A 14,699-nucleotide genomic window follows, 5' to 3' on the forward strand; every position below is an offset into this window, starting at 1 on the left:
TTGAAAGTGAAATAGCTAAAATATCAAGACACTCAAAAGAGAAGACAACGAAGACCACAAATATAATAGGCAAATGACCTAAAAAAATAAAACTGTTCTTATACGGTATTAAGACATAACTGGCTGTAATGAAAATTACATTCTATAATTTTTATTTTACGTTTCGATTTTCATTCCGAAAATCGTTTTTAAAAAATACTATTTTGTTTTAATTAAAAAACCTGCTAACAAAGGTTATAACAAAAAATGATTCCCCGGTGTTATTTATAAACAAGGAATTTCACAAGATTGAAGAAAGAAAACAACACTAAAGATAACAACTGCATCTATATAATACTCTGTGAATCCACCAAGTATCAAGATAAACGAGCATAAAACATACGAGAACATCAAAAACAGAATCGTCGACAAATCATAAATATGAAAACATGCCTGACATGAAACATGAAACAAACAGACATGAAAAGAGAAAAATTAAAGAAGTAGCTCTCATCTTACTTAATGAAGAAAAATGTGTAGTATCAGCAGAATGTAGTAAGCTCAGGTCGTCAATACTAAAAGAAGAAGAAGTCAGACTAGAACATACTAAGATTAGCGGATTAATAAAAAGTCAGAGATACATTAACTACAACCATACATAATACATATACAACAGACAGTACATTAACATATACATTAACATGTTAATTAGAATTTGATATTATTCTGCGAGTGCAACATCATCCTCAAAAGTGTCTACTAATAATCATGGCTATATGCCTACAAGATCGAGGACAAGTAAGTCAACCGTCAATTTGGAAAACAATAACCGACAAACAATTTTTCGTTAAAACATCTTACTAATTTAAAATAATCTTTTGTGAGAACGATTTCCGTAGTGAAAATAGAAACGACAAATAAAAATTAAAAAATGTTATTTTCATTAAGTTCAATTGCGTCTTTATTCCATATAAACATAATTTTTAACCTACGTACCACAAGAAAACAGTTTTAGAATCTCTCTAAAAAATTAATATTCTCAAAATCTCATGTATTTTCCTCCTGGTTTTCAAGTTAATCCAAGCGTTCTTACTTACTCCTTCTTATTAGTCTAGCCAATCTGCTGTTTAAATGGTCCAGGTTTAGGAAGTTTAGGAGGAATTATTAGAAAAAAATCTAAATAGGTCATCGAATATCCTGTTCACCCTGTAATTTATTTAACTTATTATATAACTTTCACTTTTCACTCTTCATTATGGCAATGTTGATAATTTCTAGCAAATTGCAATATCCTAACGTTTTGTACTATAATAAGTACTATTCGATGAGATACATTACAAATCAAGATTAATTAATTTATAGCTTATCATTAATCATTGTTCCGTTTCTAAGGAAGAACTGTTGCAGAAAACTGGCATCCCTTTCATCATTTGGCTTTTGAATATTGGCCCTTGAAGTTGTCTATAAATGTAGGAATTGCTTTCTAACATATTAACAATATAATAAATATAATATTTATTTATGAATTTATATGTATGAATTTATCTGTAGAGTATAAATGACTTCATACAGTTAATTTCTGTTAATTTTTTTCTATAAAATTACTATTCACATTAACAACCTAAGTTAATTAGTGATTTTTAAAGATATTGTAAATAAATTATTGTCAAAAGCAACTATTCTAGATTTGCTATTTGAATAATTTTGAGTTCCTGTCGCTCCCTTATTTTCCATGTTTCTTTCCCAGAGCCGATTACATCTTGCTGCGATTGGTCAAAGCATATTGACACGTCAACTTCTCTAATAGAATATTTATGAGAACATATTTCTGTATATTACATATCTGTTAATATCTGACAGTTTTAACTTTAGATCCACTATAATTCATCTTCAAAATATAATGATTTCAGCTATATTTCTGTAAATATGTTTCTCTTGTGATTGACCCTTGGCAGAAATGAGAAGGCAAGATCCTATCGCTGTTCTGCCATTCTTTATTTTTCCTAATTTCATCATCATTCATCACTATTATGTTTCCTATTGAAAACCACGCTTTTGCATACTTCTACATCCCTTATTTTGTCATTTTCTTAGCATAACTTATATATTTCACTGCTCACTTCTCATTTTTTATTTCGTCCAATAATTGTGAAATGGGTACGTTGCTATATGCTGTTACCAGATTTCTTAGGATTAAAGGGTTTATCCTTTGCACTTTTATCTGTTTCTTGAGATCCTTTCTTGAGTTGTTTACCTTTGATTTATATTTTAGAATAAAAAGCTATTGATATAATATTATTTTCTAATAGATTATTAACTGAACCGTGAATAAAAATTTATTTATTAAAATAGAATACTTACGATTTGGCCAAAATGCCATTGCACTACCACAGATCATTTCTAACCCTCCGACTGTTCTTCGGTACCATTTTGAAGGAATTTTGAAATCTAGCATTTCAGACAGCGGAAATACCTTTGCATATTTGACATATTCTTTTCTCTGAAACAAAATCAAAAATTGTTTTACCTTAGCCTTGGGAAGGAACGAAATTAAATGTTTAATTAATTTAATTTTATCAATTCTTATTCTTTTTTTTGTGTTATTTGTTACGGACTTTCGAATAGTTTTCAAAATATTTAACCACTTTTTCTGCTGTTTGCTAAATATTTCATTTCTTCATTGTTTATTTTTTTATTTGATTTATCTTTTCCTTACTTAAAAGCCCTTCCTTACTTGCAACAGTCCTTTTCTTTTTGTTCTCATTGAACAATATAACCATAATAGTTATCTATCTTTAGTGTCATTGTATTTCTCTGTCAAACAATCATGCCAGCTAACTAATTGCACTTTTTTTATAATTTTCACGTATAAATTCTATTTTTTATTGTTGTTTAATTTCTTGTCTAAATAATAATAAATTAACGGCGGCTGTTTTGGCACGTCGTACCTATACATTTTTTCAACTACGCGTAACTATGGTGTCGGTCACAATAATTCAATTCCTCCATACATTTAAAAATATTCCAACAAACCTAGACAGGCAACTGGCCAAATTATACATATGTACATTTATCGAGTATACCAACTAATTTAATCGAAACTGGCTCGAAATTTTGTCAATAGAATATCATTGTAACATAATATTTTATTTATTATATTAAAAGAAAATGTTTAACAAAGGTTTTTTTATTACATAGCAGCAATGTTTAGATATGTGCTCCCTTTTAACCCTCCTTTATATATAATCTTCAGTAATTGTTTTCTGTTTAGTAATAATACTACCTAATATTATTTAGTTATCAGTTAAAGTTTTAGAATATTTTTCAATGCTTTATTTCTAGTTCTTATCAAGACTATATTCTCTTCACTTTCTCTGAATGTATCTTAATTAGTTAAATGTGAATACATTTAATTCGTGCTAAGGACTTGCACTGAGACACACAAAACATTTACTCTATTGGAATCACTTAAAACTCAGAGAACTTTTGTACATAATGTATTGATGTTGAATAACAAAGAGTTGCAAAGTAGTGTCAGAGTGGATCTAGTTTTTACTAAATATAGCATATAGGTGCATTGGACATAATACTTACCAAATCTTTATGTAAATCTTTAGAAAGTACACTAGATATTTTTATAAATCCCACAAAAATGAAAAACAAACCTAACAAAATCGATAACGACTTTAACACGATAGACCCCATCTTCGGATTACTCATTTTTATAAATTGTTTTCTACCACTCGCTCAACGTTAGCACATTTTAAAAACAAAAAATTTCGCTAAATTTTTTAGAAATATTACACTAATTCGACTGTCAGTTTTTTTGGTATCGGAACTTTTGTGTTTGAAACATCGCGACGCTTTGAGTTCTAGCGATCAATACAACGGCGCTTCGTGCGGTGTCCACACAGGAGCGTACTCGTGTTAATTATAGACCGATAGTAAATGCTCAGACTAATTTACTGATTTAATTACTGCTTTTTCTGCATATTTACTTCATTTATTCACTTTTTCTTCTTATATGAGGACTAGTAAAAATTTTTGAAGAATATATGCCTAAGCTTAAAAAATTAATATTTTATAAATTTAATTTTAGAAAACTTTTGTAGGTCCATGGAGATGTATATCTGGCAGATACCGATAAAATGATTAGATGGTGATCACTATAAAAGTTCTCAAGAGAATTTATGGTATTGCAACAAGATACATGGAACAATTACAACAAAACAAAACTTTGATTACACTGTTGATGTGTTGAAAATATATTTTTTTTTCATGTTTACTGATTAAGTTACAAGAATTATAATAGAGGATTTTTCATAATAATTTTTTTTTCTTTTACAACATTTGTACATTTACATATTTATAATGTCATAGATGCCTTTTTGCGATCCCCGAAATATTTTGAAAATCGGGCCCGAAATTTTAGTTATAGTATGAGCAGAACTATTAGTAAGGTATATAATTTACTTTGGTTCTTTATTGAAGAAAAGTGTTCCATAAGAGAGATTCGAGAAGAAGAAGATTTATTTTCTAGCTCCAGAATTTAAGAAGCTGGTTCAATATGACCACATATCTATTTGGAGAAGCTGTAAACAAAGTCAAAGTTGTCATAATGATCGCCATCGCCAATATCCGGAACATATAGCCACCACAAGAAGATCAGCAAAACAGAAAAACAATGAATTGAAAATGAAAATGAAATCATTGAAAAATTATGTCCTTAAAATTTCTTCTAAAAATGGACGATTATTGAGATTTAGTATCAGTAAAATAGTGTAAAATTTTTTTATAATTAAAATATTAAATTTTTAATCCCTTTACTCCTGTTGCTGAGACGCCGATGGCCGTAATTGCAAATATATACGCGGGTGGTCGTGTTTACCATTAGGAAATTTTATTGGAATCTACCGACTATTTCAAAAGACGGAAGGTCCGACTTTTTAAAGACACGAAGTAGTGTACTTTATTGTAGGGCTTAGCTAATCCTTTCCAGTGTCAAGTGGGTTCTTTTTTGATAAATTTGATAAACATCGTCGAAGGCACGTTTTAGTAATTTTCTGAGAGAACCTAAACCAAAAGGATTTATCTTTCATCACATTCCTTGCTAGAAGGGTACCGTTATTTTCGATGTCATTAGAACCTTTTACCTTTCTAGAAATACATACAGGCTGGCCTGTCATTTTTAAGTGGGGGATATCACACCTTATTTTTGCGTAGTTTGGTAAATTTGGAGAAGAAGAACTTCACTTCTGGCAGGGCGATTTTAACACGAACTTTCAATCAGCTATTAAGAACTAAATTACGAACATTTAATTCTCAGTTAATCATTAAACAACAATGCGATACAGATAATTATCTTGAGACCAAGTGCGGGTTGGTTTAATTTTTATAATACAGAATTCTTGAAACCTTTTTGTATTCTTTAGAATTTAAATTTAATTATTTTGTTATTTGCTATACTTGTCATACATTTTTAACCCGTTATCTCGAGATAAGCCATAAACATCAAAGAGAGATTTCTATCAGCACTAGTTAAATTTTTTTAAATACTATCAGGCTCTCTTCGCTGATAATTTAAACTGTGCATAATTTTATTATATTATTGTATTTGCAAAGGTAGTTCCTAATTATAATAATGTTTATTGTTATATGTATACCACCATATAATAATTGATGGTGCATTTTTTTTACATGCGTGTACATTCAGCTGCCTATATCATATTGGTGTTGAATATATTGTTTTTTTTTTCATCAATGAATTTTATTTCTCGGCTCCTAATAAGATTCCTGATATAACAAAACCTCTGAATGTTTGTTTATTATATTAAATAATTATTATACCTTCGACCAGAAGAAAGATCAAGCTGATTAAGTTTCGTAGGTAAGTAGGTGTACGGAGTCAACCTAACAAATTTATTATTTGTTTATATAATGTGTTGACCAAAGTTATTTAATAATTAACTGTTAATATCTTTCCTTGGATTTGGTCTCAGAACTTAAATATCTTTCCTTGCTTTTTTCTTTTCTAAGGTTTCTTAATTTTCTCCTTGAACCCAAAAAGTTAAGTGGCGCCCTATTTCTATCTTATCCTATTTCTAGTAATTTTACTCGTCTATCTTTTTGTTTATTTCTATATCTTTTCTAATATCTCTTATCCTGTTCTACCTTTACTTATTTCGTCCGTTGGACCCATTCCCGGTTCCAAAAGCTAATTTCGAACCCACGACTCGTTCTCCACCAACCATCTGGCTGCCTTCCGCAGTGTCTCCATTAGTGACCTTTCTAGCACCATCCAAAAAAGGTTTCCGAGGTTAAAATAGAAATGTAAAATAACTATTCAATCCAAGAATTATTTGGTAAATTTTTTTGTTATCGATAATTTTTAATATTTCGTATCAGAAGAACTAGGAAGAAGACAAGCAAAGAGGATAGTTTTTACTGTGTGCTGTTATCCTGGTGAGTTGGTATTGTGTCTTCTTGTTTTGAGTGTTTTTAAAAATATAAAAATTAATATTATACACAATAGTTACATCATACAGACAATCGGTAGTTTTTATTCTTCTACTCTCCATATATCTTCTTAAGATACTGCAATCGCATCCATGTGCAATAAGTTGGTTTCTCTACCAGCACTGCCCTGGCACGATGGCATAGGGTACTTACTTTAAACCATTCATCTTTGACCGTTATTGGTTAAGTACCTAACCTTGACCGGGGACCCCAAGATGTGCTGAAATTGCAGAGCAATTCATTGTGCAGTTTATAATAAAACTAATTGTATTTTCTTTTTCTGTTTTTTACTTTTTTTATCCTTATTCGAGACCGGCTCTCCTTAATACATTTTTTTATAATCTTCTATCGTGGGTCATACCAAAGTTTTCTCACAGATTAGAGAACACCGGGGGATTTTATTTCTCCTCCTGAAATGTTGCTTCCCTGCCTGTGGTTCCACTGGTTCTTGCATTTGTCGATTACGAGAAGGCTTTTGATACTGTAGAGTTTGAAACCGTACTGGAAGCCCTAAATCAAAGCCGAATAGATTACAGGTACACGTCACTAATCAAAAACATCTACGAGAACGCTACATCAAGTATACGACTACACGAAGACACAGAAAAATTCAGCTTAGGTCGAGGAGTAAGACAAGGAGACAATATTTCACCAAAATTGTTCACGGCAGCTCTAGAGTGAATATTTAAGAACACCCAATGGCAAGATGTGGGCATCAATATAGATGGAGAAAGATTAAATCATCTGAGGTTTGCAGATGATGTCGTATTAATCGCAGATAACTTACAGGATACGGTTTCTATGCTACATTCGCTTAAAAGTCTGTCTGAAAGAGCAGGATTAAAGATAAACTTTGAGAAAACTAAACTTATGACAAATCTCGTAATGAGTGGAAATATAACTATCGACAATAATACCATACAACAAACAGACACTTACAAATATCTGGGACACGAGATCAAAATAAACAGAGACAATCAAACAAATGAAATACAGAGGCGAATAGGCCTGACATGGGCAGCATTTGGCAAACTAAGCCATATTCTAAAAAGTTCAATTCCCATGTGTCTCAAGCGAAAAGTTTATAACCAATGTGTTTTGCCTGTACAAACTTATGGAGCAGAGACTTTAACACTCACGCAGAAATCTGCGAATAAACTAAGAGTTACACAACGAGCCATGGAACGTGCAATGCTGAATGTGAGCCTCCGAGACCACATAACAAACCGACAAATCAGGCAAAGATCAGGAGTTCAAGACGTCATCGAAAGAACCACGAGACTTAAGTGGAACTGGGCAGGACACTTAGCCAGAACACAAGATGGACGATGGACAAGACGAATTATGGAATGGAGGCCCAGAAATTATAAAAGAAGCCGAGGACGACCACCGACTAGATGGACCGACGACATAAAAAGAGTAGCGGGAAACTGGCTACAAGCGGCCCAGTGTAGAGAACACTGGAAAGAACTGAGGGAGGCCTATGTCCAGCAGTGGACGGGATTGGCTGATTGATGAAACATTCTGTGGTGAAAAATCAGCGAATTATTTTTTTTAATTAATCAAATATGACAGTGACAATGACTAATGTTTTTTCTAAGAATAAAATTGAGAAGGGAATTTGTGTGTACTTGATAATCTCGCAATTCTGTGCAAAGCATATAAACGACATCTATCGTGCATTCTCGGGTACAACTCGACTTAAAACCAAAAGTAGTTGTTTGTTCTGAAAAAAGGGTGCTCGTCATTTGGACCATAATTTTGAGTTGCGCTACGCAACACAGATATGTAATGCCTCAGTGGCTCTTACGAGACCTTATTTGGTCTTAATATCGTACTCCTTCCACGAACTTGCCACTCAGAAATTATTCATATTAGGCGATTAACATTTCAATGTTGACCTCTAACCATCATAACTTATACTCTTTCATCTTGGACATCGATTGTTGCAGCCCGTATACTTCCCCCAATATATCCATTCCTAATTTTATCATTTGTCATCATTCTACTCATTTATGATTTCTGTCATATGCAACATTCACTGTCATGTATTATAGCTGGTCTCATAATAGTTTTATAGAATTTTCCTTTCAGTTTAATTGAAATCTTTCACTACAATTAAGTAAAAAAACTTCCAAAATAATTGGTGTATTTGTTTATTTAAAAAGGAAAAATACATACGGATTGCAATTGTTAATAGGGAACATATTGGCCCTTACTCAAAATTTACGCACGTATGGGCCTGACAGTTAGTAGTCAACAGCCATTTGAATGTGCTGTTCACTACTGTTAGACCCACCAGTGAGTAAGTTTCGAGTAAGGGCCGATATGTTTCGTTTTAATTAAATCCATTAGCATCGACATTGAGTAGTATTATTTTTAAATTTTCAATCTTAAAATGTAAATTTAACAATTCTACCGTTTTGTGATGGTGAATAATGATGGTCTGATATGACCGAAAACGTATTGAACAATTGTAATTCGTTTGCATTTTTCATGTTTTTTCGTGTTTAAAAAAAATATACCAATTACTTTGACAGATTTTTTACAATCATATACAACGAACCACTTGGATCTATCCCATTTTAAGCTCATGAAATCTTCCTGTCATGTAACACACTACTGGCCTTCTTCTATTTTATACATCACGCTATAATCTAGATTGTTTCTTTGAGCAATATTTGTTTTTACGATTGATAGATTTCTAACCTTGCCAATCGCCCTCCACATTTTATCCGAGCCCGGCTGTGGTAACAGCGGAGCTACTTAATCTACCCCGCAATCACCCCAGGCAGTGTTGAATCACATACAGTCTACAATCACATCAAAGAGTGGCAATACATATGAGAAAGAGTAGTAATAATAAAAATAAAAATGGAGAAGAAAGGCCTCAACATCATCGGAGTATACGGCCCAGAAAATACCAAGCCTCAAGGGAAGCGTTTTATGACCAATACCAACAAGTAGTAGATCAAGTCAAAGGGAAGATAATAATATTGGGCGATTTTATCGCTTAAATAGGCAATGAAGTAATAACCGGAATTACGCAAAAACATAACAAGGATGTCAAAAACGAAAATAGAGAACTGATGATAAACTTCTGCAAGAATAACTAACTAAGAATAAACAACACATTTTTTGACCACAAAAATCAACACAAATATACATTTAATAACACCCGTGGACAAAGATCTATGATAGATTATGTTATAACCAACAGAGATATACATCCATTGAAAATAATCGACGTAAGATGCCCCAACTCAGCAGATGTAGGTAGCGACCATAGACTAATATTATGTAAAATAAGAATCATCCTGAAATACTTCCCACCCAAGAGAGCGGCGCCAACACAAACAAAAATCAAAGTCCAAGAACTAAATACGAAATCCACGGAATACTTATACAGGAAAAGAATATCAGAAAAGATCACTGAAAATGAAATATTAGAAAACGATAACATACGATAAGACAAAATGTAAAGAAAAGAAAAAAGCCTTTTTACAATACAGAACACAACAAACACAACAGGTATACAACAACTATAAATGAATAAGAAATAAAACGAATACTTTAGTTAGACAAATAAAAAAGGAATACTGGCAGAGCTTCTCAAAACAGATGAAACACGACTTCTACTAAACACAAAAAGAAATATGGAGAATAATTAGAGGACAAAGAGAGATGAACAAACTAATAAAAACGAAACACATTCAGAAGGAAACATGGGTTTCGATTAAACACTTTTGATCTCTATTTGCTAAAGGTGACGATAATGAATCACCAATACCAGAGGTGACGACAAACGAAGAAATAAATATTGAGGAGGAAGAGGTAAAGGAAGCATTAAGAAAATTACAAAATAGAAAATCACCAGGAGAGGACAGAATACCGAACAAACTCCTAAAGTACGGAGGGCCAGATCTGACCAAACAACTATTAAAACTAATCCAAAAAATAATAGAACAAAACAGAATTCCTCAAGAGTGGAGATCAAGCATCCTAATACCTCTCTTCAAAAAGAGAGACAAATCGGACCCGCAAAATTACAGACGAATTTATTAAACACAACACTAAAATTAACAATCAAAGTGATAACAAATAAACTGAATGAAATTATAACACTAGCAGAAAAGCAACAAGGTTTTATCGGGAAGATCATGCACCGACGCTATATTTATAATGAGGCAAGTGCAAGAGAAATCATTAGAATACAACAAACCGGCATATCTATAGTTCGTGGACCTTAAGAAGGCATTTGACCGGGTCAAATTAAAGAACGTTATCCACTTACTGTACGCAAGAGAGATACCTCTAGGAATAATTAAAACGATCGAAAATATCTACCAAAACAAAACAATAAAAGTAAAAGTAGAAGAATAACTAACCGACCATATTTAAACTGGCAATGGAATAAGGCAGGGAGATTCCCTGAGTCCTCTATTGTTCAACCTGATTATGGATGAAATAATAAAAAAAATAAGAACTAAAAAAGGATACCAAATGGGGGAAAACAACTTAAAATAATCTACTATGCAGACGACGCAATACTACTCTCTCAAAGTGAAGATGATTTACAATGTATACTGCACCGATTTAATACAACCGCCTGAAAATTTAACATTTTAATTTCCCCAAAAAAAGACAAAATGCATGGTTACAAAAGCAAAGTTACATGTAAATTGGAGCTGGAAGGTCAGATAATAAAACAAGTAATGGAGTTTAAATATATAGGCATCGCATTATCTAGCTACGGAAAACTCGAAACTAAAGTGGAAGATCATGTGAATAGAGCAAACAGAGCCGCAGGCTACCTGAATGAAACAACATGGAGAAATAAAAATATCGGAAAAAAAACGAAAGGCAGAATTTACAAAACAGTCATCAGACCAATAATGACATCATCATAATCAGACCGAATGACAACAAATAGAGTAGTAAAGACGACCAGATACGGTTCCCCAATAGGAAGACGATCAGTAGGAAGACCACAAAAACGATGGAACGACAACTTACTGGAGGCACATTGAAAAACAAACAGAGTCATGTCTATATAAGAAGAAGAAGAAGAAGAAGAAGAAGAAGAAGAAGAAGCTATAATATACTGCATGTATTTTTATTTATTTTCCCATTACTATATATTTGTACAGTAGTAACGATCCTTAATATCGCAAACTATTATTATTTACCGCAATCATTTCACAATTACCAATCTATCATGTTAGTTGTAGTAGTAACTCCATCTTTAAATGAAAATTCAAGGAATTCTTTTTTTGTACTGAGCTTTAAAATGAAATTTAAAACAAATTAAAAAGACGTGATATGGAGATTTCACTACGAGAGCTCTTACTCCGATGCTATGTTTTTGTTATTCTTTTATACGGTACTTAAGTGTAGACCTTGATAGATGTCATGTGAAAAAACTGGAAGCGTTTAAAATGTATGCATACAGAATAAAGCTAAAAGTTCCGTGGAATGACAGAAAAACGAACGAGTATGTATTGAGTCAAATTCATAAAAAAAACCACCATCAAAAAGAGAAGTCTAGAACATTTTGATATTATGGGATTAAATCACAATTGGACACGTTAGGAGACATTGCAAATATAACCTGCTATACTTAATAATCGAAGGCAAAATTAAAGGTAAACGTGGGAGAGTTAGAAGAAACCTTGTTTTAATTTTAAATCAATGAATATATATATATATATATATATATATATATATATATATATATATATATATATATATATATATATATATATATATATATATATATAATATATATATATATATATATATATATATATATATATATATATATAAGTAGACATTGTAAAGACTACGACCGTCAAATTATATTTCTAAAGTATTCAACTAGTGAATTCAGAGGTTTAATCGGTCATTCAGGTTGGCAAATAAAACAAGAAGTCAACTACTTCATAAGTTTATCGAAGACGTTTCGCTTTATATTTCTAAAGCTTCATCAGTTCTCTAAAATATAACAAATGACATAGAGTTTATAAGAAATACAGATGTTTATAGTTCATAACTTACAACTCAATATGTAGTACATTATCGATGTTATCATATATCTACTGTACACTTTACTCATTATTTAAAACTAACTTAACCAAAAAAGAAAAAACAAAAAACAAAAACAAAAAACACACAAACTTTGCAGAAAATAATGTTCATATTCGTAGATATGAATATTTAAAAAATTTTAAACGAACATTTGGCTTCATTTAGATGGTTCTCCACTGAAGACCAACAAAGTTCTGATTTATTGCAATCTAAGCAAACAACTTGACGCGATACCGAAAATTTTTTTAAGGGCCATGTGTCACCAAATTCCAAGGTTTGAGACAATTATGAACTTCTACAGGGGACATTGCATAATTAGTTGGACATGTGGAATTTGTATGGCGGAAATATTTGATATATTATTTTTAATTTATGTTTTAATGAAACTTGGAAACAGGGGATGATTTTGTTATTATTTTGAATGGAAAATACGCCAACTTTTAACTGAAGAATAATTGGTATCATTTATTTCGTAAGATGAGAGAGTGGTAAACCTGGCTCAAATTGTCGATATCGGTTCTTTTGTTTATTGCCGATGAGTTCTTGAGGATCTCACACATTTCAATAAAGGAGCGTTTCTGATGGTTGTTTTGTTTCGCCAGTATTTTGGTATTTGTGAAATCAATGTGATGTTTAGTGGAAATGGCGTGTTGTGCAAGGGCACAAGAGGGTTTGGAAAGTCTGATGTCGCTTTTGTGTGAAGTTATACGACCTAGAAGAGATCGACTAGTCTGGCCAATGTAGCAGGAGTTGCATTCTGAACAGGGTATCTGATAGACAACATTAGTGTGCTCTAACGAGCTTAGTGGAGTTTTAGACTTGGAGAATAACTTTCCAATGGTTTTAGTATTTTTTAGGGATATTTTGACGGGTAAGTTTTTGAATAGTTTAGTAAGCTTGTTCGTAATTTGAGGGAAATAGGGAAGAGAAGCATATTTTGTGGCTGGTTTTGGGGTTAACGGGGAAATGTTCGCCTATATGCTATTGGATATGGAGGCTAGTATTGCACCGTTAGGTGCTTCCGAAATAGAATGACCATAGCTTTTAGAGAAAAGATATCTGTTGATGATGGATATGGGGTAAGAGTTATCAATGAGAATGGATTTGAGTAAATCCAAAGATTCCCTCTTGTACCGCGTATGGGTCAACGTGTGTACTCTAAAGCTAAGAGCTTGTACAAGGTTATGTTTGTATCTTATTGGGTGTGTAGAGTGGTAATTTAAGAACCGGTTGCTCGCCATGTCTTTCCTGTACCACGTATTACCCAATGTGTTACTATGTGTGCGTATGATTCGCATATCCAAAAACGGTATGCTGTTATCAACCTCCAATTCACAAGTAAATTGCAGGTGAGGATCAACGCTATTGAAGACTGATAAGGTGCTTAAAATCTTATCAGGTGGTGTTGCTAGGATCAAGTCGTCGACATAACGCTTTACAAAGGGAACCTGGAAATCTAACTTACTGATACTCTCATTGATAAGGTCATCGAGTACGAAATTAACTAGAATGGGGAAAATGGACGATCCCATGGGAGTTCCAAAGATTTGGCGATAATATTTGTCATTAAATATTAGATAATTGGTGTCAAACGTCAGTTTTAATAATTCCGAGAATATTTCCCATGATACTGGACTGTGTGGTTGGATTTCATTCCAATGGTTCCGGAGTGACGTGACGACGCTGGACAGTGGGAGGTTAGAAAACAGTGATACTACGTCGAAGCTTACTAAGACATATTCTCTTGGTAACTGATAATTATTGATAAATTCACTGAACTGGAAAGAGTCTACTATGTTAAAATCATTCTTATAGTTGTATGCTTGTGAAAGAATGTCCGTTAGGAATTGGGCTACATTAATGTTAGGAGCGTTTATTGACGATAGTATAGGACGCATACTCAGTTGGGGCTTATGGATTTTAGGAAGACAATAGAACCTGGGGGCGTTGCCATTATAGTTATGGAGGGATTTGGCTAGTTTATCATCGATGATTTTTTTATTTTTTAGTTCAGTGATGAATTGATTTATTTTATTTGTATAAGTTGAGGTGGGATTGCGGAGAAGTGGCTGATAATATTTATTATCATCTAGAAGTTGCTGGCTCAGGTTTAAGTA

The 14,699-nt window shown here is 32.5% G+C and overlaps 3 protein-coding genes across 3 annotated transcripts in view; 1 reads left to right on the forward strand and 2 right to left on the reverse strand.

Annotated features, from left to right (window-relative positions):
- LOC140447722 (novel acetylcholine receptor chaperone) overlaps positions 1-3,866 on the reverse strand; it is a 79,620-nt gene extending 75,754 nt beyond the window's left edge. Inside the window, exons 1-2 of the mRNA XM_072540537.1 lie at positions 3,574-3,866; positions 2,341-2,479 (exon numbers count right to left, since the gene is read on the reverse strand). Of these exons, the coding sequence (XP_072396638.1) occupies positions 2,341-2,479; positions 3,574-3,699 (265 nt within the window). The 5' untranslated portion in view covers positions 3,700-3,866. The remainder of the gene's footprint in view (positions 1-2,340; positions 2,480-3,573) is intronic.
- The window catches only part of LOC140448468 (uncharacterized), a 375,096-nt gene extending 370,640 nt beyond the window's left edge, over positions 1-4,456 (forward strand). The window contains exon 8 of the mRNA XM_072541545.1: positions 4,092-4,456. The gene's annotated coding sequence lies outside the window, so the exon portion shown is untranslated. The remainder of the gene's footprint in view (positions 1-4,091) is intronic.
- Positions 4,457-13,556: 9,100 nt separating this feature from the next.
- On the reverse strand, positions 13,557-14,480 carry LOC140448957 (uncharacterized). Its single transcript, XM_072542096.1, has one exon. It carries the CDS (start codon positions 14,478-14,480, stop codon positions 13,557-13,559), a length of 924 nt encoding a protein of 307 aa, XP_072398197.1.
- Between the last annotated feature and the right edge of the window lie 219 nt (positions 14,481-14,699).

This window comes from Diabrotica undecimpunctata, chromosome 8 (assembly GCF_040954645.1).
Source record: "Diabrotica undecimpunctata isolate CICGRU chromosome 8, icDiaUnde3, whole genome shotgun sequence".
In the NCBI taxonomy this organism is placed as follows: domain Eukaryota; kingdom Metazoa; phylum Arthropoda; class Insecta; order Coleoptera; family Chrysomelidae; genus Diabrotica; species Diabrotica undecimpunctata.

Bases quoted from the DNA above. Each gene is read 5' to 3' on its own strand.
- LOC140448957 (XM_072542096.1), bottom strand. From the start codon at position 14,480: ATGCGTCCTATACTATCGTCAATAAACGCTCCTAACATTAATGTAGCC.